General features: G+C 40.0%; 1 protein-coding gene across 11 annotated transcripts in view; it reads right to left on the reverse strand.

The window, feature by feature from the left end:
* MACF1 (microtubule actin crosslinking factor 1) overlaps nt 1-27,150 on the reverse strand; it is a 392,660-nt gene that overhangs the window by 109,350 nt on the left and 256,160 nt on the right. For 7 of the 11 annotated variants that reach the window (XM_023727199.1, XM_023727201.1, XM_023727202.1 and 4 more), the window contains exons 33-44: nt 26,959-27,111; nt 26,561-26,649; nt 23,966-24,101; nt 14,953-20,397; nt 14,261-14,410; nt 11,780-11,995; nt 11,542-11,691; nt 9,160-9,393; nt 6,182-6,331; nt 5,265-5,498; nt 3,896-4,120; nt 56-574 (exon numbers count right to left, since the gene is read on the reverse strand). In XM_023727199.1, coding sequence (XP_023582967.1) covers nt 56-574; nt 3,896-4,120; nt 5,265-5,498; nt 6,182-6,331; nt 9,160-9,393; nt 11,542-11,691; nt 11,780-11,995; nt 14,261-14,410; nt 14,953-20,397; nt 23,966-24,101; nt 26,561-26,649; nt 26,959-27,111 — 7,701 coding nt within the window. Of the gene's footprint in view, nt 1-55; nt 575-3,895; nt 4,121-5,264; nt 5,499-6,181; nt 6,332-9,159; nt 9,394-11,541; nt 11,692-11,779; nt 11,996-14,260; nt 14,411-14,952; nt 20,398-22,541; nt 23,907-23,965; nt 24,102-26,560; nt 26,650-26,958; nt 27,112-27,150 lie in introns of those variants that run through there. The other 4 variants (XM_004371912.3, XM_023727207.1, XM_023727198.1 and 1 more) reach the window with 3 other exon arrangements.

Here is a 27,150-nt window from a genome sequence, read left to right on the forward strand (position 1 = left end):
GAATCACTGACAGCTGCGTAAAGGCTGCCATGAAAACCAGGAACCTCTTCCTTACCTTTGAATGAAGAGCAGTGTATCTTTCTGTTGCATCCCTCAGTTTCTCCTTTACTAAGTTTTCAGTTGCTGATGGTTCGCCGCCTTTCTTAAAGCTGTTTTCTGTGTCTAAGACTTTCTGTCCAGATATAGTCACAAATCTCAAGTCTCCTTTGTGGGAAATCACGTCCTCCGAGAAGCTCCCCTGACGCTTCAGCAGGGAAGGGAGCGCTTCGGGGCTGCTGTCTCCCTTATGCATGTTCTCTAGCTCTTTCTCAGACCGTTCCAGCCAGTTTTCAAACTCTCTATGATCCTGTAGAAACTTCTGCAACTCATCCCGTAGGGTCTGCACCCGCTTCAGCTCTGCCTCTGACTGGGCCAGGCAAGTCGCGTACTGTTCCTTTAGCTCACCCAGTTTCTCCTGCAGCGTCTGCCGTTCCTCAGGTGTGAGATTGTGGCCGTGCTGGTCCAAGAAGGCCTGAGCTGACTGGGTGGCCAGGATGAAATTTTGCTGCTTGGATAGCAATTCTTGGTGATGGGCCTGGAAAATAATTCCCCAAAACAAAAGACAGTAAGTAAACTATGATAATTTGGTTAGGTTTACAGCTAGAGGTAGAGAGAGGTCTTACTAGGCTACTTTTCCAGCTGCTCAGGAATTACCAAGATCTCCCACTCTCTAAGTATTATTCCATATGCTAATACCAGCTGAACTGATGCATACAAGACTTCACAGTTTTCAAAGTGATTTTACATGTATTATCTAATCTGATTCATGACACAACCTGTGTAATGTGGGTAGGCCGTATAATACTCTTACTAAAGATGAGGTGAGTGAATACCAAAAAGATGTTGTATGTCTTAACTAAGGCTGCACAAACAGTTAAGAGACAGAACGGTGACCAGAACCCTACTTTCTTCACTAAACCACTTAACTCTAAGAGAATATAAAAACGGCCAACTAATAACGATCCATGTTCACGGAAGGGGAGAGTAAGCTGGATAAGCCATATATGTGACAATACAAAAATTGCAAATACTTAGCTGTGAATTATGTCACTCACATATCTGTTATTCATGAAGACTGTCCCTACTACGAAATACCTTGGAAAATTAATTTATTAAATAGACAGTGTGTAGATCAGTGAAAAATAAACAGTATTTCTGAACAGTATAGTTAACTTGCACTTTTTTTGGTACATACTATGTCTATGTGCATATATGAGGACCTTTTTTCTATTCCAATGGAATATAAGTTCTTTAAAGACAGTTCTGTGTTTTTTAAATCATGTTCTTCCTGAGCTTAATAGAAGACAGTGGGAGTTTAGACAGAGTTCCTGACTATCTATACTGTGTATGCAATTACCTAGAGAAGGACTCTAGCCTACTTTTCTCCAGAATATTGTCCAGTTTTAGCCTGAATCAACAGCAACATGGTAGCCCTCAGCTTCTCATGTCATCTCAAGAAAGCTGGGCTGAGAAATAATAGTGCTCAAATAGCAGGGGGCAGTACTACAGCTTTGTCTGTATAACACCCAGATGCCCCTACTCTCATCCTCCAATCCATCTACCCAAGAATAAGCAGTTTTCTTCCTGGGAAGATGCTACCTAGTTAGGCTGATTCCTGTCAGCAGAAGGTGTCAGGAGGCTCCCTGTTGACAGAGAACCATCTCTGCCCTGTGTTAGTGTCAGACTACCAGGCCTTGGCGGACACACTACGATGAATCTTCCAAGTGCAAAAATGGCATGCAAGAGGAAGAAATTCTATTAATATAAACTAAGGCAATGGTCCACACAGGCTGTTCAACAGAAGTACTCCAGCTAAGCCAAATTTCCTCACTACTAAAATATGTGACCCATGTGTGTGTTAAGTACCCTAAACATCAGAGGGTGAGAGTAGGGGCATCTGAGTGTTGTACAAAGCTGTAGTACAGCCCCCTGCTGTTTGATATGTAATCTTCTTTTCAATCATTCAGTACAATATGCCTGTATATGTCCTAGAGAATGGTTTATCTGGTTGAATCACTGGTTTATCTCTAATGCCTGGCATATAGCAGGTGTACAATATTTGCTGAATGAACAAATAAATGAGTAGAGATAAAAAGTGAGCAGGAAATGGTTTCTGCCTTTAGGCCTAGAGCCTAGAGGGCAATACAGACAAAAATACAACACAGAGTGAGAAATGCTACAATGTAGGGAAAGGTATAATAGGAGCAATACATAATCCAGCTTTGGGCAGTGGTGAAGAAGGGCTTCCTAGAGGAAGTGAAATCTAAGCTAAGATCTGAAGAATTAGTAAAAATTAACCCAGAGCTGGGTTCCTCCCTTACTAGAGAGGCAAGACTGTTCCGAGAGCATGCAAAGGCCCAGAGAAGAGTGAGAGGCCAGTATAGCTAGAGACTCCAGTATGAAGGGTGGTAAGAGACAAGGCCAAGTAAGTAGGACAGATCCTGAGGGGGGGCCTTGTAAGCCATGTTAGAGAGTTTGGACTTTACCTTACTGCCGTTGAGTCGATTCCAACTTATAGCGACCCTACAGGACAGAGTAGAACTGCCCCATGGAGTTTCCAAGGAGCACCTGGTGGATTTAAACTGCCGACCTTTTGATCAGCAGCCATAGTTCTTAACCACTATGCCACCAGGGTTTCCTTAAGGGAAACAGGGAACCATTAAAAGGTTTTAGGCAGGGTTATAGCATTTTAGAAAGATCACTTGGTAGTCTAGGGAATGAATTGGGGGTAAAAGCCAAGAGGCAAGGAGACCAGTAGGAGCTGCTATAATACAAATGAAAGCTGACAGTGGTCTGAACTATACTAATATCTCAATGGAGATGAAGAAGTGTGAATGACTTTGAAAGAGATATAAGAAGCAAAATACATGGGACCTGATGACTTATTTGGTATGGCAGAGTAGAAGAAAGAAATCTAGTGATGTTTAGTTTAGGAAATTAAGTGGGAATACAGGAAGAAAAATATGTTTGACTGGTGGGGCGAGGGGTTTAGATAGGAAATAGGAGTTTCATTTTTTGGTTTAAGGTGCTTGTGGTTCCAAGCTGCAAGCACACAGATGGATTTATATCCAGATTTGAAGGTCAGTACAGCCATCTGGGCTGAAGATAAACACATACATGAAATTCATTAGTGCAAATGGTAACTGAAGTGTTATAAGTGTTGAAAGATGAGAAGAGGGCCTAGGACACAACTTTGAATCAGTATCTCAAAAGCTGGCTAGAGAAAAGGAAGAAGGATTAGCTGGGTAGAGTAATGCTGTGGAAATCAAGGGAGAAAGTATTGCAAGAGGAGTAGCCAAAAGAGTCTGTTATAGGTTGGGGTCTTAACCTTAGTACCTGTGAATGTGACCTTATTTGGAAATAGGGTTTTTGCAGATGTAATCAAGTTAAGATGAGGTCATTAGGGTGGGCCCAAACGCAATATGCTGGTGTCCTTATAAGAAGAGACACAGAGATACACACAGAAGGAAGAAAATCATGTGAAGACAATGACAGAGATTGGAATTATGCTGCCACAAGCCAAGGAAAGCCTAGGGCTACCAGAAGCCAGAAGAGGCAAGAAAAGATCCTCTCTAGAGGCTTTGGAGGGAGCATGGCCTAACCAACACCTTGATTTCGGACTTTTAGCCTTCAGAACTGTGAGAGAATAAATTTCTGCTGTTTTAAGCCATCCAAATTTGTGCTAATTTATGACACTCGCCCTAGTAAAACTAATACAGAGTTGAAAGCTGCTGAGACATCAAAGACAATATGGGCTGAGAAATGCTCACTGGATTTAGGGGCAAGGAGATCATGGTGACTTGTCCACAGCAGGAGAGATTACCCCAGCATAGTGAGGACAAGCTAACATCCTCACCTTCATCTTCTCACATTGCTCATCCAGCTTCTCTGGGGCCTGGTTCACCCCCGTGTGACCATCAGTGGTATCCAAGGCTTCTTTCTCCAGGCCAGCTCCTGAGATCTGCTCCATTCTTGGAAGGCTGGCCTGCAGCTGTCTACCAGATGATCCCAATGAAGTTACCCAGTCCAAGAGAGTATCAATCTTACTCCTGTTCTCTGCCAGTTCCTTTGCTGCTTTACACTGAAAGCCACAGAGTTAGTTTAAGTGAGAAGGTCTTAGATACTCAGCTATGCAACCACAGGTTAAGTAAACAGGGGGAAAATTTTATGCTAAAAAAAAAGACAAGCTCTAAGACTGGATATAAATAGTCTTTGGACATATGAAAAAGAAAACACGTAAAATCTGTTGAAAAATAATTATTTAAAATGACCTCTAAATTTCTTCTATGTTTTACTGCTTAATATTAAGAAAAAAGGCAAACCCCAGAATTTGAAAAGGCTTTCATTAAGAGATCATTTAGTCCTCCTACCCCAGCAAGGCTTCAGGGAATCCATTCTAGGTAAACAGAAGTGGCACCCTGGTAGGGTAAGAAATAGCATAGTCACACTCAATTACCTGGCTGCTCATCCCAAAGGGAAAGGCAGATTTCTCTCATCCTTTTCTCCGCCAAACAGAACACTGAGTTCTTAAATTTCTCTCTCAAATTCTATTTTCTAATTCAAACGTGTTAGTTAATTAAATAGGTTATGTCAATTTGTTTATTTATGTATGCATTTGTTAATTAACAGGTAGTACATCCATGTATTTCAGAATTCATCTTCAGGTAACTTATTTCCTCTTTTCCATGTTCTCTACCTTCCTCACTAGGGTCAGAGCCCACAGCCAAACAAAAGATTCCAATTCAAACTGCCAGTGCTAAGTGTGGTGCAGAAGACCCTTTCAGACTTTATCTTCTCTTTGGTTTATCCCAGTGCCATGATTCCCATTGCAACTATGTACTTACTATGTACCACCCTTCCTAACTAAGGTAATGCTTTTCTAATTAGCCAGAGTACTGAGTATACAGATAGCAATCAATCTTTCTGTTTCTCTCTCTGTATATATATGTATACATGTATATATGTGTGTACGTGTATGTATATGTATATATATATATATATATATATATATATATAAAGACAGAGAGATAGTAATATATAGTCTCTACCAATTACTCCTGATTTAAAAGTTCTTCTGGATGTTTCTTGTAAAAATAAAGAGAGACTCACCAACCAGATCCTAAAGCAGCCCTTTTTTGTCATTCTATGCTTTCTCATTCTGTACGGGTAACAAAAAAAAAAATTTTTTTTTTTTTAAATGCCAAGTGTTATAGCAGTCTGGTTACCTTTTCAGTCTCTTGTTGTAAAGCTGAGGTCACCGCTTCCTCCAGCTCCTTCTGAGCCACCCGTGTCCGACCCTGGAGAGCCTCATATTGCTCCTTAGCCTGAAGAAGTTTTTCCCGAAGAGCTGTCAACTCATGGGTGCTCAGCTTGGTCTGGTTCTCTTCCAGGAACCCTTCAATGTCTTTGACAACACTGGCAAATGAGGTGGCATGATTCTGAATGTCATCTTGTAAATCCTTAACACATGAAAAGAGGGATGGTAGAGCCTTCAACTTTGGTACTTCTAAGCCCTCTAACAGTACAAAGATGGAATGGCTAGGATGACATTTCTGCAATAGACTTATGGCCCTGACTATAGTTTGCTTAAGGTTTAGGCCTAAACCAATGCAAAGAAATTTTAAAATATTTAATTTTCTAAGCAAATATTTAATGAAGGCAAAAAAGAGACTTCCCATAAACATGCTGAATAGCAGAGATTTTTATTTTGCAAGGAGTTATCCTCAAAGACATCATTCTTCTGTAAAGAAGAGTTGACGGCATGATTCTAGCAGAGTTGAGGCCTGGCTGGTCCTTCACCTCTCCTGATAACTCATTATCCTTAGTGTGACCTACAAGGACCAGCAAGATCTAGTTCCCACCTACCTTGCCAGCCTCGTCTTTCACCAATCTTCCCTTGTTCTTTAAGCCCAGCCAAAATACCTTTCCTTCAATTCCTCACATATGTTGTGATCAATCCCATTCCTATCTCAAGTCCAACACAGAGGCCTCTGCCTAGTATGTTTTTTTCTTCCTCCCACCCCTTCATGCATTAACTCCTATATATTCTTATTTCTCAGTTGGGCACTTCTTAAGTGGCACATAGCAAGCCTTTATCGGTACTTGCTGAAGCCATGAAAAAAATGGATACACTCACACTGACCTTCAAGTCACTTTGGTCCTTCTGCAAGGCAGACAGGTCCTGTTGGATGGCTCTGCCTTGGTGGCTGACCAATGTTTTTTCTGCCTGTCCTACCCAGTTGCAAAGATCCTCCAGTTTCTGGTGACAGGTATTCTGCTGTTTCTGCAGGGTCTAATCAAAATGCAAAGGGGTCAAGAGACAGTTAATAATTCTCATTTCACAAACGCAAGATAATCTCCTGAAATGTAAAACAGGAAGGTTACATATCAAAGATGGAAAAGTTGGTGGGAGACTAGAACAGGAAAAGGCACAGAAATCATACTCAGAAAGCTCCCCTTATTTGGACGGTCTGCTGACTATGGCCTATGGTCTGGATGATAATCAGAAGTAATTTTAGGAGAGAATGTTCCTAGTTCAGGTTTTGGTTTGGGATTTTTTTGCCAGGTTGCTGTTATTACCCTTGGAAATGGAGAGCAGAGAGCCCTGATGCTTGAAATCCATAGATGATAATAGTGATAATAATAAATTGGTGGTTCTGATCACCTCCTCCACTAGAACCAGGGGATTTACTACATATTAAGTTAAAATATGGAAAATTAGAAGGACTGGACTAGAAGGGAAAATCAAGGATCTGGATAATTCATAAGCTAATTTAGCTTCTTAATAATTGAACTGACTTTATAAATCAAACATCTCATAAATGCAGAAACCCATTAAATAGAATGATTACATGCCAGGCATAAGGGGCTTGAGTTGGCTATTTTGAGAAGAAGGAAATTGCCCAGGAATAGCAACTGGCTCAGTCCTTCAGGTGACTGCAGTGATATGAAAGGGAAAAGCCAGGCCTAAGGGGAGGGAGGGACTATGTTTCTGTGCCTGATCCTTTCTCCAGATCTCATCTCACTTGCATGACACTGAAGCACCTGATCGAGCAATTGAGCATGATGTGTTCTCCTGACCATCCTTCTAAAACCATTTTCCACCAGTGTCTACCTTCTGATGGTGTTTTAGTCACCTGCACTTACAAACAGGTGCCCAAACTGGCCCTCTCTCCCCCTCTTTAGGACAAATAGAAGGGCTCTGGAAGAGAACTCCTAAGAGCTCTTCAGCTGTAAAACGGGATCTTCATGGGTTAGGATGGGTGCAGACTGAATCTGAAAAAAGCAAAGCAAACAAGTTAACACAGACAGACACACGCATTCAGGGAAAATATAGAGAGAAGCAGAGTATTTCTGACAATAACAAGGTTAATAAACATTGTGGAATTAATTACATGCTCAGGGAGAATATTCACATGCAGTTCTACCACTTGTTGCAGCTCAGGGGCCTACTCTGGATCTGGGCTATGTCTTAAAGTGCTCAGACCAATGCTACTTCTTTAATTATCCACAGGCTAAACCATGCTATACAAATTCCTAAGTGAGGGACTTGCAAGTTTTCAGATTTGGAAGGTAACTAAAGCATTTCAATTTTAATACACAGGCAGTCCCTAGATTACGAACGAGTTCTGTTCCTAAGTCTGTCTTTAGGTTGAATTTGTTCATAAATTAGAACAGTTAGGTATGGCTCGTACCTAACGTCAGTTAGTCAAATGTTTGTTATAGTATATAGTGTACCTTTCCATGCATAAAAAACATTAAAGAAACACTTCCAGATACACTAAAACATCTTTAACATAATAATACAGTAATAATAATAATGTTTTGATGCGTGTCACAAAGTAGTGCCCATTTGTTACTAAGAACCATTGTATGTACCTCAAATTTTTAATATAATAGACTTTACAGGGGTTGGTTCATAACTACGGGTTGTATGTAAGTTGGACACTGGCAACCAGGGTACTGCCTGTAGTTGAAATAACTAAGCAGTAATGGCAGATATCTGGCATAACCTAATTTCCTTTAAGCCTGGCTCCAAAGCTCAATTCATTCTTTCTTTTTTTTCTCCCTCCCTCCTTCCTCCCCTTCTCCCTCTATCCATCTATCTATCTATCTATCCTCAATTCTATTTTACACAATATTTAATAAAGGAGCCCCTAGGACATATTTGGAGCCCTGGTGGCACAGTGGTTAAGAGCTTGGTTGCTAACCAAAAGGTTGGCAGGTCGAATCCACCAGCCACTCCTTGGAAATCTTATTGGGGTGAGTGGAGCAGTTCTACTCTGTCCTATAGGGTGCTATGAGTAAGAATCAACTCCACAGCAACGGGTTTTGGATAAGACAAATTTGTTGGTGATAATGACAATTATAATATCGTTTTGCTGTATGCCAACTTGTTCAAATAGCAGAAATGATGTTACTATATAATGTAATTACGTTGAGTTTTGCAAGAAGAGAGTTGTACTGAAAGATGACAGGATGGTTAGATCTTTTTTCAAAATCTATCACCCCTGCTTCTACACACCGCACACTGTTTTCCATGACTAAACAGGCACTGGACACTACAGTGTGAAGAAAGGTGCTAGAAAAGAATAATAACAAAAGCGGTGCTAAAAATTAATGTAATTCTGATAAAAATTTCTTTGTCAGCTGTTTGAAGGTTGTCAAGGAATCTTACTGTAAATCATTTGATAAGCCCCAGGATAAAAGGGATTTTAGAGCCATTTTTCTAAAGATTTCAGAGTATCTAAATGTTCCTAACAACCCTCAAAAGGATACTAAGGGAGAAAGTAGGGGAAGAAAGGGCTAGCTATATGATTTTCATTTGAAAGTCAGAGACAATTAGACACAGTAAGGGTAGGTCACTAAAAAGTAAACACTTACACATGCATTCACAGGTAAACACACATGTACTCTCACATAAAACCAAAAACATGGCAAGAAAAACAGCCAGAACAGCTGCCTCTGGGATCAGAAAACATACTGGCCTGAATGACATAAAATGCCAAAATTGGTAAACCCAGGTTCCTTGAATCGTGATAGATGGAGTCTGGCCAGAAAACCCAAAGGCAGAAGACATCCCAAAAGACAAACTGAGTCCAGCTGCTGGTTCTGTCTGACCTTAACCTGGGCTGCCTGCTCCAATTGTTGAAGATGGCCCTGCAAGACATCCATCTGAGCTGCAGTCTGTTCGGCAAGGTCCTGGAAGGACCTCTGCAGCTCATTCAGAAGCCTTAGCATCTGTCGGTTCTGCTTCGGGGACAAGTCCTGGGCGTGCTCGGAGATAAAGAACTGAATATCAAAAGCAAGAGCATCCAGCTGAGATTTCCTTTCAGCCATGGGCTGTTCCAAATCCTAAGGGAAGTAGGGAAAGGAAGAAAAATAAATAAATAAAATTTGTATTTCTCTATTCACATAGGCGCTATTGGCTGATGAGATAGGTTAATTTCTTGTATTTTCATAATCGACACTGATGATTTCTAGGGCTAACCTAGCACTGGAAATCTCCACTTCTGGTCTCTCCATACTCCTCATAAATTACAATTAAGTTTTCTTTACTGGGCTTGGACTTCTAAATGCAGTAGACTTTCAATTATTTATGCTAACAGAACTAAACTATTGCTAATGCAAAATACCTGTGAATTAAAAACAAAAACGTTTTGAAAAGTAGAACATGAATTTCTGTTCTGAGATTCACCTTTCTAATAGTATTTTCTTAGGTTCAAATATCTATTTGTATTTCTTCAGCAGTGACTCACTGGTAGGCCAGTACTGACAAATAAGCAATTTTTTTGTGGCTCACTAAGAGTTGATTTTTAGAGTAAATAATGTTGCTTATACATATTAAAACTGTGAAAGGTTACAGTCAGACTTGCTTATTATATTGCGCCTTTAAAGCAGTAAAGGCTGCCAAAACACTAGAATAATAATTTTCAGAAAATCAATGAAAAGTATGCAATTTTTCCACAAACATTTCTTTTTTATCAACCATGTTATGCTGCATGCAGTAAAAACAATTAGGAGATCTACAGCTCTATCACTTTGAAACTGAGAATAGTCAGGGGACCTGTGGACAATTCTGCAAAGCAGGCCAGGAGAACTTCTTTGGTATTTATCCTAAGAGAATGCATCCTTCATCTGTGAACATATGGATTTGGGAAACTCAGTAGGAAAACAGGCTTAGAATGTTAATTCTCTCCCCAGAAGAGAATTCTTGTAAGTTGTAACTAGGGGAAGAAACCAATACATCAGATGCTGTGTCTTTATATCTCATACTGTGTCACAGGAATTTTTTCATGCTTGCTTCTTTGTAATATCTTGCAAGAGAACAGGTAAACTCTGTTACTCTCTCCCTCAAACAAGAAAGGAAAAGTTGTATTCGGTTATCATTACTATAGTGTAAAGGGTATGAAAGATGGAGGCAACTCTTGCAAGAAAAAGAGGATAAGGTTGTATTCAAGGAGTCTGAGCATGGACAAACCTTTATGTCTGCTTCTCTTAAGATGGGAGAGGGGAAAGGATGGGACAGAAGGAGGGGACATCTCCAGTTCTGCTCTGACCTTAAAAACATTTGAAGGTGAGGGACTTCTACAGTAGAGGGCTGGTAAACTGGTGTAAGTAATATGGGATACTGAATAGAACAAAAAATAGGAACAATGTTTGGGGAAAAATCCCTCTGGCTTATATGTACTTCAGAGTTTTCTCCTCTCATTGACTTACAAAAAAGCATTTATTAATTTGGAGCCTAGCAAGAAGAAAAACATTTCTCTGGTCAAAATATGGTCTGCCACCTGTTTTTGTAAATAAAGTTTTATCAGAACACAGCCACGCCCATTTGCTTATGCAGAATCTAAGGCTGCTTTCACCTACAATGGCAGAGTTGAGTGGTTGTAACAGAAACCATATGGCCCACAAAGCCCAAGATATTTACTAACTGGTCCTTTACAGAATGTTTGTCAATCCATGCTCTAGATTATGGGTCAAAAATTCTTCAAAGTGAGGGAGGGGCAGAGTGGATTAGGTCTTTGACAAAATGGAAAACCAGGGGCAGATTGTAGTAGCTCAACTATAAAGAGGAGTTGAGGTTTACAATAATAGGCCATTATGTAGATTCTACGAACCCTGGTGGCACAGTGATTAAGTGTTTGGCTGCTAACCAAAAGGTCGGCAGTTTGAATCCACCAGCTGCTCCTTGGAAACCCTACGGGGTAGTTCCACTCTGTCCTATAGGGTTGCTATGAGTTGGAATCGACTCAATGGCCATGGGTTTGGTTTAGTTTTCTTATTTTCTTATGTAGACTCTCAGAGAATAACTGAAAAGAGAAATAATCATAACCACAAAAGCTCTGGGGGTATGATAACTTAAACCAAATACTAGGCTTTATTTCTGAAATGGAAAATCATACTTTCTAAGAAGGATCAGTACAGATACTGCTTTAACCAGTAGGAAAATAAAACTACAAGGATAAATAACACATGCTTCAGAATGGGTGAAGAGTTTACCTCATACTGTTGGAGACAGTGATTCAGGCTGTCAGCATCTGTTTCATTGTTATATTCCTTGCTGTTCAGAGTAAGATTGGTATTGACAACCCAGGCCTTCAGATCTTCAAGTTTGCCTTCCAGCTGTACTTGCTGGTTTAACATTTTAGTCTAAGAAATAATGGCAAATCGGATTACAAAAATCTCCAAGCCTGCCTAGACCTTGTGAGTTTTTATAAATAAAAACAAGAAACTTTACCTTTTTTACTTCCACAACATTCTGGAGGCAGTGAAGTCTAGAACTCCACATGTCACTCACGGAGCTGAGAGACTTTTGAAGATTCTTAGCATCTTTCTCCAGAGCCTTCAACAATTGAGCAGGTACTTCTTGAGGCTGGCTGATGATAATCTGATTCACACACTCCAATTCCTGACTCACCATCGTGGACAAATCCTTTAGCTCTCTGTCTAATACCTGAGGGAACAGAGTGGAGTTACCTCCAAAATCAAGACCACAAATCTTGCCATCTGAGAATCAGCTCTAGGCAGTAGAGCCAGAACTCAAATTTGGGTTTTCTGATTCAGTTCATTGCTCCCTCCACTACCACTTGCTGCCTCTTCAAGTGTCATTATGCCTTTTTCCAGGGAGCTGTTATGCAGAACTGACCTGCTTCATAAGCTGCAAAATAAGTCAATCAAAAGGATGACTGTTCCATTTCAAAGTCCAAGGGGACAGGACCAAAAAAAAAAAAGAACATAAAAATATCCCCCATGAACCAGCCTTTAAACTCAGCTAGTCTATAATCTGCTCCTAAATAGAGAAGCAAGAAATAAGCTGTAGAAAACTGTGGTGGCTCCATCCTTAATTCCCCTTCAGCCACCCTACCTAAAGCCATACTCTGGGTGTTGACAGTACCCAGAACTCTAAACCTCTAAAATCTCTGTCCTCATTGTGACTCCAATCCTGTCACACCTCCTCAACTCCAGTTTCAGGCAAAGAACCATTTTTCCTCCCTCTCATGGCTATTTAATTCCATACCTTTCTATGTCCTTAGGGATCCCATCCCATCAGTTATTACTTTCTCTCCCTTATAACTTCAAACTCTCCTATTGGTTCTTTCTCCTCAGCCCAAAAATCCACTCAAGGACTATCTCATCTTAATAAAATTTCATTTCTCTCTCAGTCCATCTCCCCTAGCTACTGTTTATTTCTTTCCTCACCTGCACAATCAAGCTTCTGGAAAGAATGGTCTACAGTAATTGCCTCCACCTTCTAACCTCCCATTTACTCTCAACCCATGGCAACCTGGTTTATATGCCAACCACTCCACTGAATCTGTTCTTATCAAGGTCACCAATGACCTTCTAGGTGCTAAATCCTCCTTTCAGTCCTCATTTGTTCAGTCTCCCTGCAGGATTTAAAACTGTTGACTACTCCTCCCTTATGTCTCTTCTCCTTTGGTTTCTGTGAGACCACTCTTTACTGGTTTTCTTCCAAGATCTATGGTTACACTTTTTCAATCAACTTTTTGTCGTTTAAATGGTGGTATTTTTTAACACGTTTTTCTTCGAGAGGAGTCTCTATTTCCTCCAAATTTCTTTTTCTTATTTATTTCTTTGTTTTAGCCTGTCTTTTGTATTAGAAGCTTTCTGGATGCTCATGTTTGAGAGTAATGCCCTAAAAAGTAGACCAGAAAATGTACATGCAGAGGTGGAATTTGTTGACTGTAAGTTTCACTGAGGGTGATGAAGTTGAGCCATTTAGTTGGGAAACCACTCTTATCAGTAGCATTAGATCTTTTCCCTTGGGATAGTCAAACCCTGGGGGAAAGAAGGCTGGAGCTCAAGATTCAATATGTGAACTTTTAGTTAATCCACTATTTCAGTATGGAATCCCAGGCTTCAACTATGGCTGATCTCCCCACATCTAGAGATACTCTGTATTACTTTTCCTCAGAGGATAAACCTCCAGTTTTTTGCTGCAGTGGGGTAGGGGCAGGGGCAGTTGCCAGGCTATGTGAAGTAAGTTGGAGATCTAAAGGTCAAATTGTTTCTTAAAGCAGACTTTCAATCAACCACCCTTGTTTTCAAACTCATTTTCACCTCTGCTTTCTGGTACTACCAATTTCTAAGCCTTTGGGGGATTCTGCAGTGTAAATCAGATTATTCCTTAGCTTCCTCCACTGTAAGATTAAGATTCAGTTTTGTCTGTTCTGTTAAGTCAATCACCTACCTCCCTCACCTATCTCCTTTCTAACTTCTAAAATTTACTACTATTTTTCCTCTCTTGTTCTCTTTTTCCTTGTGAGTTTATACATTTTATTTAGAAAATACCTTTTCTTAGTGTCTTAGTGGAGTTTGGGGAAGTAACAGAGATTAATTTATACATTCATTCAATCTACTATTTTTAACCCAAAGTCAAGCCCTCAACATTTTTTGCTTGAATTACTACAACAGTTTCCTAACCAATCACTCTGCCATCGAATTGCTTCATTTAATCCAAGATTATACAATTAGATTCATAGCCAAGTTTATCCAAAGTCTGTTCAAGCCTGTCCACTATAAATCATGTCCAGTCTATCTAAACCTAGCCCAGCCCACAATTATCAGACAAGGGTCTGAGATTGTTTACCCCAGAACAGAGTACCAATCAAGTCCTTTTAAGTCTTGGAATCTACTAGGAAGATGGCACCAGCTATCTAGAAGCCAGTGGGCCTGGTGGAAGTCTCAGGGAACCTACCTTGGCCTGACATAGTAGATCCTCTAGCTCTGTCAGGTTTAGCTCCAGAGGCTGAATCTGTTTCATCCTCATTTCAATGTCCCGTAACAGAGACAGATAGGATACTAGCTTCTCATCATGCTCTAGACAGAGCTGCCGGTTATATACATTCTATGGAACCAAAAAGAAAACTCACTCAGCTCTGACATTCTCTTTTAAATCTGCTTTTCAAAGCAGACAAAGTTTTCTTGTTAGACAGAAATAAAAAGCACTATATATATGGTGGGGAGAAATAAAATATGTTATTTTGTCTAAATTGTCTCAAATTAACAGGCAAAAAATGATTATATTAACTTCCTCAATGAGCAAAAGCTGACAATTGGCAACTGAGAAGCAGCATTTTAGCAAACATTTCCAAAAGCTACTCTGACTTCAGCTAGCATCACCTCAGTACTTCAGGTTAATTAATTCCAATGTTAGTTTCTAACTTAAAACTTGCAAATTTCAGAAAGACATTCAGAGCCATTGTCTAATTTCCAACAATGGTGCTATAAACAGATGATAAACTCAGTTATATCTTAGAAAATCATCTAGTGCCCTAAAATGTATGTATGCATATAATCATACGTATGTAAACTCAGTATCCAGTTAAGAATTTTAGCATTACACTAGGTATATCTAAAAAATATTCAAGTATTCCACTGAAAACTTACCTTAGTTGCTTTGAAGGGCTCCAGGTTTACACCTTCATTTTCTTTTCCCCCAGGGACAGTCATGAAGGGAGTTTGCTCACTGCTAGGGCTCTCTCTGAGCTCTTCCTGTGGTGTCATCTCATCCATCTTCTTTGTAGAGCATGATATTAGGGGCACTGTCTTTTCTGCACTGGTCTCTGGAATAGTGGGACTAGTGATGGCATCCTGTTGCCCTGTAATCTCTTTCCATGACAAATCTTGCAACAGTTTCTCTGGAAGAAGGGACACTAAAACTGTGGGTCCTTCCTGAGTCACTATGCCTTCAAGGGACCCTGCTTCTGAATCTGTAACTTTAGAATTTGCCATTTCTAGAAATTTCTCTCCAGTTGTTTCCTGAGTTGTTACTATGTTAGATTTGGAAATTCCACAAACTTCACGATCACTTCTGCTGTCCTGATGATTAAGGTCCTTTCTGTCTGAGAATTCCAGATAACTGACTTCTTTTGGATCTACTCTGGAAACTGTAATATCTTCCAACTTCAGAGCTTTTGTTAAGTCAAAAGTTACTTCTTGGTATGACTTTTCTTTACACTCATTAGATCTGGAAATCACATCTTTGGTTTCCTTAGACTTAAAAGTAACACAGGAATCTCGATAATAGTTGGTCTCCTGCCTGGTGGTTCCTTGCAATGACTTGTATGCTTTGGAAATTTGGGATGTGTCTGCATCTAGGGCTTGTCCAACTGATTCCTGGTAGTGCAATCCTTCAAGTCTTGGGGTCATAGAAGGGGATGGCTCACTCTGTGGTCCATCAGTAATTTCTTGAATTAAATTTTCTTCTGGTTTTAAGGTCAAACAGATGCTTAAATTGTTGACTTCTCCTTCATTGGCCTGTTTAGAGTTGAAGAATGTTGAAGCATCTTGATTTCCTATAGAAATTCCTTTGGACACCATTTGGTAAGATGAGTCTTTAGCTTTACAAATAATGGAAAATCCCTGCTCTCTCTCAGCTTCTTTCCCTCTTTCAGGTATGGTTATTTCCGTAGGCTGACTCTTTATACTGGAGTCATGCTCATCTGTAATGCCAGTTTCCTGGTTCCACTCTTCTTCTGAAAGAATTGCTGGTTTGCATGTTTTGACACTTGCGTCTAAAATCATCTCCCTCTTCTCTCTTTTACTTTTCACTTTGATATTCATTGGCTCCCGAGTAGCCTGTTCACTTAGCAATTTGCCTGAAGTTCCACAATTTGATTCTTGCACTTCTGAAATCATTTCCCTTTGGTTTTCTCTAATTTCTTTAGACTCTAGACCTGAGGTAGACTGTTTCACAGGAGAGATAATTTCTACTTGTGTCACTATTTTTTCCTGTTCTCCATTTGTATTGTTTCCCATGTTAACCTGAACCAATTCTTTGAGTTTAAAATTACAAACTTCTGAGTGAGGGTGTTCAACCGCAATCTGGTCCAAGAATTTACCTGTAAGATTACCAGAAATCAAGATGCTGACAGATCCTTTAGCGTCTGGGGAAGCTCTCCTCTTATCATGATCCTTGTATTGTGATTCCCTTAATGAAATTTTCCTGGTCTTTTTTGCCTGTTCCCCGTCAGGAAGTCTCAATTTAGTTGTTTCTTCTGCAGATGGACTTTCAATTTGAAATAATCTCTCAGTTTCTTCTTTATCACAACTCATTTCAGCAGCCTGATTACAAGCAATTAACATTTCCTTTCTAAGAAATTCATTCTTTAATTCACATACTTCAATTTCATCATGTTTTTCAATCTGAGCCTTATGATCACTGGGCTCTAAAGTATCTACTTGGATCACAGCTGCCAGTTCATGGCTGATCAATTTTTTCTCAATAGCTTCCTTTAAATTCACCCTCTGATCATTAAATATGTCAATAATTCCTCCATTTGACACCTGATGAGATGCAATAATTCTGACCATGTTCTCATCCACCAATTTCTGTTCCAAAGCTGATGCTAGTGTCAGTCTTTTCCCTGTAGCAGTATCTATGATTCCACCAGTATTTGCCTGGGCTTCCAGAACCCTCCATGTAGAAGCAAAGTCTACTTTTCCAAGCTGAGTTGCTTCAGACAATGTAACCGCTTTGCCACTTACCCCATCTTTGATGTCAGAGAAGGGAATTACTTCTAGATATCTCTGTCCAGATTCAATATCAATCTTACATTTCTTTACTAACTCTGAATAGGGAACAATTCTGTAATTCTCAGGATCTACAATCCCATGCATCATTCCTGAAGACAATAGTGCTTTATTAGTTAACGGTCCTTCTTTTTTGGCTTCTGCCAAGGTCAATCTCTGACCAGAAATGAGATCCACAAAGCTTCCAGTCAAGGACTGAATTTCTTGGATTTCCCTTTTCAAGTCTGGGGTAATAAGATCTAACTTCATGGCTTCAGGGAAGGAAATGGTTTCTTTTGTTTCAGGATGAAAAAACTGATGGAGGTTTAAGTTCTCAACTTTTTTGAGTTGCCTGGATAAATCTTCATCAATCAAGCCATGTTTAAAGGCATTATCAACAGAAAGTCTCATCCCAGATACATGATGAATGATACCTCCATCTACTACTTGCTTAGTCAACAACTGAATGGCCTCCTGTCTCTCCAAAAGACCTCTGTCAATGGCATGCACAACTGTTAAAGGGGCTTTGGTATCAGGGTCCATAATCCCAGTTGTTTCCATTTGTAAGGTGATTAATCTCTCCCTAATTGTCTTTTCACAATCTCTGCCTTTGGAAGCTTTCTCTAGACTTACAAGCTCTGCCTGGTCAGCGCTGTCCACCAAGCCAAGATTTGAGGCTAAAGTTACTGAAACTTTTTTGCCTCGCTTCATATCAATGATTCCACCAGTCACCACCTGCCCCTCTAAAATTCTAGTGGCTGTTTGCTTGTCGAGAAGTCCAGTTGCAACTGCATCTTTCACAGTGCAGAGTGTGTGGGTACGGGGGTCTAGGACACCACTTATAGCTTTGTCTGACATGAGGACATTATGTAATAGTTTCTCATCCATCAGACCTTCATCAATGACTTCTTCAGTTGTCAAAGACTCACAGGTCTGAGAGTCAAAGAAGCCCCGAAACATCTGAAACTTTCCCATCAGTTTCACAGCAATATGACTGGGCACGATGCCTTGGGCTATTGCTTCATTTAGTAAGAGCTTCTGACCGGTTTGTTCATGAAAGATACCACCATCTAGTAATTGTGCAGATAATATATTTAAGGTAGTTTCTTCAAGCAATTCTGAAGGACGACTGCATGAGAGGGAAGTTTCACTGCCATTATCTTCCTCATCTCTCTTTTCTAACATCATTCTAGAACTGCCACCTGCAATGTTTTCTCCTTCTTGACTTTGTTTATAGTCATCCCTATCCAACAGCATTTTATTTACAACTTTCTTTTTGTCCAGAGACTGGATACTCACGTCATTTTCAGACTTTACTTCAGATTCTAAATCTAGAGTTTTCTCTACCTGAAATTGTGACTTTTTGTCTTGGGGTTTTATGAGAGTTCTCCCAGTTTCACCTGGAATACGTTCAGTCTCAAGTGTATTTGCTTGTTCTTTCTGACAGGTAAAAGAAGTCTTTCTGAAAGCCTGCCATTCTTCTGCTGGTGTTTCAACAGGAAAATGATCTTTGTCAACCACCAAGCACAAACCCTCTGCTTCCTGATGAGGTACCGTAAGACCACTGCTGACATTTTTTCTCATGGACACTTCTGTTCGGTGTTCCGTTTGGGTACCTAACAACTGTCTTTGTAACTCTGATTTAACTTTATTTATGACCTTCAGAGTGTTAACATTTGGATTTCTCACTTTTTGTTCCCCTACAAACAGGTCCTTTCCAGGGTTCTCTACATAAGAACCTTCTGTTTCTACAATGGTCTCTGTGCCTTCAGTATATTCTTTGTTCTGAAAAGAAACCTGGAACTCTTGTGGCCTCAAGGTCAACCCATCAAAGAAAGCTTCTGTGCTTTTAACATTAACTGATTCTTGTAATTCCTCAGGAGTTTCTAGTCTTTGATGCCCAATTCCAAATACTTCTGGAGGACTTGTTTGAGATCCATCTCTTGGTGTTAGTGTCTCTATCAGCTCTTTGTCTAACAGGAGCAACCTCTGTCCATCCCGCACATTAATATAGCTGTGAGTCATTAGTTGAAACAATAGCTTCTCCCTATGGCTTGCTATGCCCTCAGTTTGGCCCTTGCTGCATGGTAGAGCTGCCGCTCCAGGATTAATGCTTAATTTGCTTTGTTCTGAAGCGTCTGCTAATTGCATGTGAGGCATCACATCAGGTATGCAAATTGACTTTAAGTTATTGGCAAGATCTTTGTCCAAGATCCCATTCTCTATTGCTTTCTTCCAGGACCAAACCTCTGCGGTTGCTGGTAGAAACAGAGCCATAATATGCTGTCGGCCGCTGAGGATTTTATGAGCTAGTTCAGTAGACACAATGCCTTGTTCCAAGGCATCTGTAATTGGGAGGATTTCTCCAGATTCAGGCCATAGCAACCCCATGAATGACCAAAGGGACTCCAGAATCACAAGGGCGATCTTTGCAGCTACTAGATCATTGCTCACTGCTTCATTTATCGTCAGCCTACGCCCAGTGGCAGTGTCTATGATGCCTCCTGTCTGAAGCTGCCTTATGAGAATAGCACAGGCCATATCTTGGTCAATCAAATTGTGTCTTACAGACTCTTCCACTGTAAGTCTGTGCCCTGTTCTTGGATCTACTATGCCACCAGCAAAAAGCTGAGCTTCCAGCAGCCGGACAGTGACCTGCCTATCTATCAGCCCTTCCTGAACTGCACGGAAAATGCTAACCTTCCGGCCTGATTTCAAGCTCACCATCCCCCCTGCCAATTGCTTGACAGGCAGCACTTTCAACCCTGATTCCTGGTGGACAATACATCTCTCCATCAGGTCCAGCAAACCAATCTTCTCAGCTGTGTTGGGGTCTATCAAATTCTTGGATGACCTCAAATAAGACTCCAACAATGAATGAAGCTGTGGAGTGATGAGGCCTTGATGAAAAGCCTCTTGTAGGTTAATACAGTTCTCATTGGGGGAGAGACTGAAACCTCCAGTTGCCAGATGAGCTTCTAAGATTTTCAGTCCAACTTTCTCACTGACTGTTCTGTTTTCAATTGCTTCCACCACAGAAAGAAGGCTTCTGCCCCCAGTGACCCTGCTTATTAAGGACAGAGCATCCTGTAGCTCCCGAAGCTGCTCGTACATCTGGGGATCAATGAGGTTTCGGGCTAGGCCCTCCTCCAAGGAGAGCTTTTCACTGGTCTCAGGGGCAATGAGGCCAGACATGATAATCTGGGATTCCAGGAGCACAAGCCCTGTGTCTTGGTCAATGAGGCCCTTCTGCATGGCTCTGAAGATGGGAAATATCTCCACTGTGCCTAGGTCAATCACCCCTGCAACTGCTCTGCAACCCTAAAAAGAAAATGGAAACAGAAAATGGAATCAGAGCCAATGGAGTAACACAATTATTAAAAGGAGTCAGTCAAAGAACTATAGTATATCAAATTCTGACCACCAGAAAAACCCAGCCTGGAACAAGCCCCAAGATGTAAGAAATATTCTCACATCTGGAGTATTAATGCTAAAAAAGAATTTTTCTAAACTGCAGAATATTTAACAGGACCAGAATCTCACAGATTACTTGAGGGATGGTAGCATTAAGCATATCTGAATAATAAGCTCTACAAAGTGGCAAGCAGTGAAAAGTGAGACAGTGGCAAGTTCTAAGACTAAATCACCACAAAGGTTCTTATAGACACATACCAGTTCCCAAAAAGTGAGAATTCAACCCATACAACAACTTCGCAGTGTTGCAACCCATGCAGAAGACTCCTGAAGTAGCACTTTCCTGCTGATGAATGCACCAGGACTGGTCCATAGGATTAGAAGAGAGATTTAAGTAGCCCAATAGCCACAGAACACTAATGCATCCCAGTAAAATGGGCCCATGCATACCATTTAAGCAGCAATTTAGCAACAGCAGCAATTATACTCTTGGTGGCTACTGTTGTCTTCTCCCAAAGCAATGGCTCTGAGTTAAATTAGTTCTAGGAACTGGAAGTAGCAAGACAAGACAAGAACATGCTGGGGACCTTTGACCCTGGAACTACTAGAAACTTTTCTTTAGGTCCAGGCTAGAATGGATAGTACAACAGTTATGATTACAGCTACCACTTATTGATCACTTAATATATTTATTGAGCACTGATATTTAATCCTTACAACAATCTTATGGTAGTAATTATTTTAATCTTTAGTTTGCAGATGAGAAAATGAGGTACAGAGAGGTTGAATAACTTGACCAAGGTCACAAAACTAAATCTTATGCTACTGTACTGCCTCCCCAGTCAGATCCAGAAGGAGACATGTATAAAGGACAAGAACAATAGATTCATATCTTACACAGGAATTAGGCCCTAAGGTCAGTAAATATGGTGAATTTTGTGCATTGACAAAATTACCCTTGCAAAGTCTATGCATAGCTCTGAAAGTATTCCCATTTTGAAGCCTTTTACCACAGAGTGGTGGTATTCAGAAATTAAATCATTCAAGTGTTTCATGGCTTAGAACACTTTATCAGTTTTACTAATCTCCAGTTTCCAGCTCTTCCTGTTCATAGTCATTTCCACTTCATCTTCTATAGATGATTTTATCCATCCCTCTCTTTGGTCAATGTTACTCTCTGGTCCTTATTTAACTCTTTAATTTACTCATGAAAGATCTTGTTGAAGCAATTGCCAGTCATTTCCCTGCCTCCTAAATAATGCATTTCATTTCTAGCTCAGTGAGAATGTACGCTCTCTAAAAGCAGGTACTTTACCCATTCAATGTCTAGGAACAGTACCTGAAGTTCAATAAATATTTGATGAATAAATAGAAGTAAATCCTTAAAATCATCCACCCATTTCCGCTCAGATTTTAAAAACATGCACTGAGGATTTCAAGCCTGGTTAGTTGCACATTAGCAGAGATACAGAACGGATAGCAAATGAGGGAAGAGTAGATTTGATTCACATCTCCATCTCACCATAGGTAGTCTATTAATGGAACAAGTGGCAGAATTCTCCATTTAAAATGTTATTTGTTATCCCCTGCTTTGTTTTCTGATCCAGAATATAGAGTTTAATCTGCATATATTAAACCTGTAAATTATACAACTCCACTATGTATCTATTTTATAGAGATTGAAGGGAAAAATGCCCTGGCATTTGACTTTTTGAGATACATGAAAAATTCCTTTTATAAAATCCATGTAAAGACTATTCAGAAGCAGACAATATGATAAAGGAAAGGATCCCTTTAAAAACTTCTAATTTCTCCAGTGAGATTCATGGAGTCTCAGAAATGCTGACATTGAGGAAAGGCCTGGAATCTAGCCAAAGAGAAAAGACTGCAGCGTTCCTTCCAACACCCTAGTAATTGGAGAATAGGCAGGAAGCTGGGAAGTCATCCAGAGAAATCCATTTCAGTCCTACTAAACATGGACATTCTGACCTAAACAAGCACAAAAAGACAGAGGGAGAGGAGGAAACAAAACATTAAAGGCTTCTACTTACCAGAGTTGCAGGGCACGCCTTGGGCAGATAAGAGATAAAGCCTTATGGAGCAGTTCAGCCGTTTATCACACATACAGTGTAAGCTTGGTGTTAGCGTCCAGCATGCGACTGTTTGTTTTTTTGCAAAAAAGAACCCCAAACAGGTCGTCCTCTTTTCCCTTTGTGCATTTGTGCTTAAACTCCAAAGGGTTAGTGAAACTTGTAAGCAAGGATGTCAGTTAATCAGAACAATACTTCACATGAAACACACAAACGGTACTGGGACACATCATGCTCAATGTAGTGTTGCTCAGCAGCTTGTCTTTCTTTTTTTTTCTCCCCCTTTTTTAACCTTTCATAATGAGAACTGGATGTTCTCAGCAAGCAATTGTTAAAACTTTTCACATACTCCCTTATATGGTGAAGCAACAAGCCACCAAAGCGGGCTACCTTACATAGTGAGTTCTAAAAACCAGCACATTCTTTTTGGAAATATACTAGCAAGTTACAGCTGGTTCTGTCTTGTGGTCTTTACAACTCTAGCTCCTCCTGTACAAATTTCATATCCAAGGACCAGAGTCAAGGCATATTTTGTCCAAATATCATTTTGAGTATCATCTGGACCAAATCTGATTACCACATGAGTTTAATTTTGGCCTGTCCCAAATAAGTTGGCCATTGCTTCACAACATAGGAAATAAGCAGGCAAACACACATATATATCCCAGAGACACATGTATATAATATGGTAAGTCTACATATACACACACAAGTATCCAGGAAGAACTTAGGACAACGAGCAGGAACTTCAACAACTTTCATATGGTCCGAAATGAACATGGAATGGAAACTGGTAAAGATGCCACATGATGGGATGACTATGAGTGAGGGGAACCAGCGTCTCAGTCAGTGAACCTAACCTACTAGTTTGCTTTAGAACAAAATATTTCACATTTATTTACCCAGATGTGAAAATAACACAAGGAGGGAAGCAGTTCATGGCTTTTTCTTCCCAATACCCACAACTCTTGGCTATCAACTTTTGAGTGACAATGCCATAAAGGAGTAATTTTACTGTCCTGTGATCAGCCATAATACAGACCTAGCAATTAATGTTCTCCTTGACTCCTTCACTATACGGTCGCTATGCGTCGGAATCAACTCGATGGCAATGGGTGACTACAGTCAGCCACAAAATGGCAGACAACAAAAAAACGTGAACCAGGTCTAAAGTGTCAGCAGTAAGTGCCTTCTAGTGTTTGACTGACCAACACATCATGGAACCCCAGTAAAGAAACACAAGACAAATGGCTGCTAATGTAAGGTTAAAAATTAAGTCACACTGGTCATGGAAAGCTAGTGATTATGACTCTCAATTGGCAAAGCTGTTTTCATACTATTCAAAAGGTAGCCTCCAAACATTTGGAGAGAAAAACTGAAAGTACCTTTTGCTCTGTCTGCTGGGCCAACTGGCTCTGAAGCTGCTGAAGCTGGTTTGATGAACTATCACAAAGGTCATGATAAGCCTTATTCAGGGCATTCAATTGCTGAGATATCTGTTCCTTCTCTTTTTCTGACAGCCTGGAAGATGGAAGCATTAAAGTTCTTTTAAATAAAAATCATTCACCAAACTCTACTCCTGCTTCAAAATCTTTACTTCTCTACCTTCGATGGTATGTGCTTCTTTGTCATCGTTATCTATGCATCATTTGGTCAGTCTTCCGTACTCAGTGAAGACTTTGGGATCTAGCTTCTAGTTTTTCTCTCTATCTCAAATTAAGTCAGGATCCCTGGCGATTTCAATGCTTGTGTCCCCAAATGTCTAATACCTATGCTTGTATTTCTGCAATCTTCTCAATCTAAATGACCTCCACTCCACTCCACTTTATCCCCACCCATACATGGCTCACTTAGACTTTGTCATTATCTGTAATTATTCTACTTCTGAAATCTTAAATTTCTAGAATCCACTATACGATTATAACTCAGATAATAACCCTCTCTTCCAGCTTTATCTTTCTTTTCTCCTTCTACAACTATTCTCTTTCTTAAAATAAAGTATTTTAAACAAGCAAAAGAGAAGACCATAACAAACTCTCATTTATCCATTACCCACCTAACTAGCTTATCTAAACTTTAAAATTTTGTCATATTTGCTTCAGATCTTTTTTCTAAGAAATAAAACATTACAGACACAATTAAAGGCAACTGTGTCACCCACCCCATTCCTGTTCCTTTCTGTCCAGAAGTAATCAATATCATGAATCTGTGAATTCTGCAACTTGCTTTTTTCCCTCTATGTTTCTGAGAATTAACTATGTTAATTCATATTGCAACTATCCATCAACGTCACTGACGATTCCCAAATCTTCTTGACTCCTCCATCTTCTCTTACTCTGTCAGTCCTCTCTATTATCTTCAGTTTCGTCTCTTTAGAGCCCAGATCTCACAGGCATCTTCTCAATCAGTCCCTTACTATTCTCCTTGCACTCTCCCCTCACTAACCTGATAAAACCCCAGCCCAATCAATCAAACACTGGACTTCTGTGCTCCTAAACCCAGGCTGCTAAGTACTTCCAGTGTGGGATAGGGGAAGGATCCCACAGCCCTACAGAGTGAACTTACTAGTTTCCAACCTCAACGCTTCCTGAAAATCCTCTTGGACGTTCCCAGCCAAGACCTCTCCGTTTCCCCCCAGCACCACTCTAACTTTCAGCAAACAATCTCTCCATTCCAAAAAGAAAATATAGGCCATTTGGCACTAATTCCCTCACTTTCTGACTTCACACCTAGCAAATTTATCTCTATCCACACTTTTCCTAATCTCTCTTCCCTCAAACCTCATAACAAAGGCTGTCTCACCTCCTGTTTAAGATTGTATTTTCTACTTATTGATGAGTTTCATCCTGTCCCGTGTTCTCTAGGAACTCTCTTTTATTTCTTTGGTCAGTTTTTCCCTTATGGTCCTTTATACTCAGTAAAATTCCTCCTGTCTTTTAAGAAAACAAAACTCTTTCTTGATCATATATTCCACTCCAGTCATTTACTATCTCTTTCCTTTCCTCATGGCCAAGCTTCTTGAAAGAGTAGTCTAATTTCACCATGTTCCTCACCTCTCATGTGCTCTTTCATCATACTAAATGTGGCATTATTCCCCAACTTTTCACCAAAGTCACCCAAAACGTCCCTGTAGCAATAGATACTCCTCAGTCCTATCATTTCTTGACCGCTGACCACTCTCCCCTTTTTGGACTCTGTTTTCTCTGGGGTTCCAAGGTATCGCTCATACTTTTCCTTCTATTCCTCTAAGGTTTCCTTTACAGGTCAAGAAGCCCTAAAAAGCCCCTTTAAGCTAATTCACTCCTACAGTTTCTGCTTTGCTGATGACTCAAATTTTCATCAGTTTAGACTTCTCTCATTAACCCTAAAACTCACATATACAGCTGCCCATTGTTCTATCTTTAGTGAAACTATGTAAGGCATAAATTAATGTATTAAGTACTTCCTAATACATACTAGGTATTCCCACTCTGATGTCCTCCAGATTCCTTAAACTCACAATGCCTAAAACTAAAGCCACCCTCTTCTCTCTCAATCCACTCCTTCTATCTTGGTTAGTAGTCTCACCATACACCCAATGGCCTAAGCCAGAAACCTGGGAGTTATATCTGATGATTTTCTTGAACTACCAAACCCTATTAATTCTTCATCCTTAATAGTTCTTAAATCTTTGTCTCCTTTCCACTCCTTGTCATTTCTTGCCTACATTATTGAACAGCCTCTTAACTGATCTCTCAGCCTCTACTATTGCCTCATTTCAATCCATACTCTACAAAACTGTTGTAGCAATCTTTATAAACAAAATCAATCATATTTAAAATCTCTCTCCAGTCGACAAGGTAAAGTGAAAACTCCTCAGCATGAAGTGCAAGGCTCTTCATGATCTGGCTCTTGCTACCCTGAATTCTCATCATGATCCTAATTTTAGCCAGGCAGAGTAGGTCCCGCAGATGTACCATAATCTCTCATTTGATACTAACTTATGACCATGCTTGGCCAAGAAGATCTGTGAAGTTTTGATGGCCTCAGAGACTTGTTCCTTCTTGGCTGTCAGCTCTTCTGATAGAATCTATGTAGTAGAAATAAAGAGAAAAGCTTTAGTACCCAAGGAATTAAAGAATCAAAAATCATTAGAAATAACTTTTTAAAATTCCAGGAAAAGATTCAGTTTAGGTCAGTTATTATTACCAGTGAACTATAGCCAGTTAAAGTAAAAGTACAAACAAGATGACTTCTGAAGTTTCTTTAAGTCCTGGAAGTCAATATTTACTGAGGTAACTATCACTTACAATGGCCCATATGTGACTTGCATTATTATACCTAATGTATCACCATATATTATTCTATCCAGGTAGAGAGAGACGGACTGTCTACTCACCTGCTGTTCCAAAATAGCCTTTTCAATGTCTGTCGATCCTTTGGTCTGGGATGAGGTAGTCTTCCCTTGTGTATTCCTTGCCAGGGTAGACACCCAGCCCAGAAGTTCTTTAACCTTCTCTACATGTTCTTGTTTTTCCTCTTCTACCACTTTCTAGAATAAGAAATAGAAAATCAATATCCTGGTCAATGT

The sequence above is a fragment of the Trichechus manatus genome, unplaced genomic scaffold (genome assembly GCF_000243295.1).
Source record: "Trichechus manatus latirostris isolate Lorelei unplaced genomic scaffold, TriManLat1.0 scaffold00015, whole genome shotgun sequence".
NCBI lineage: Eukaryota > Metazoa > Chordata > Mammalia > Sirenia > Trichechidae > Trichechus > Trichechus manatus.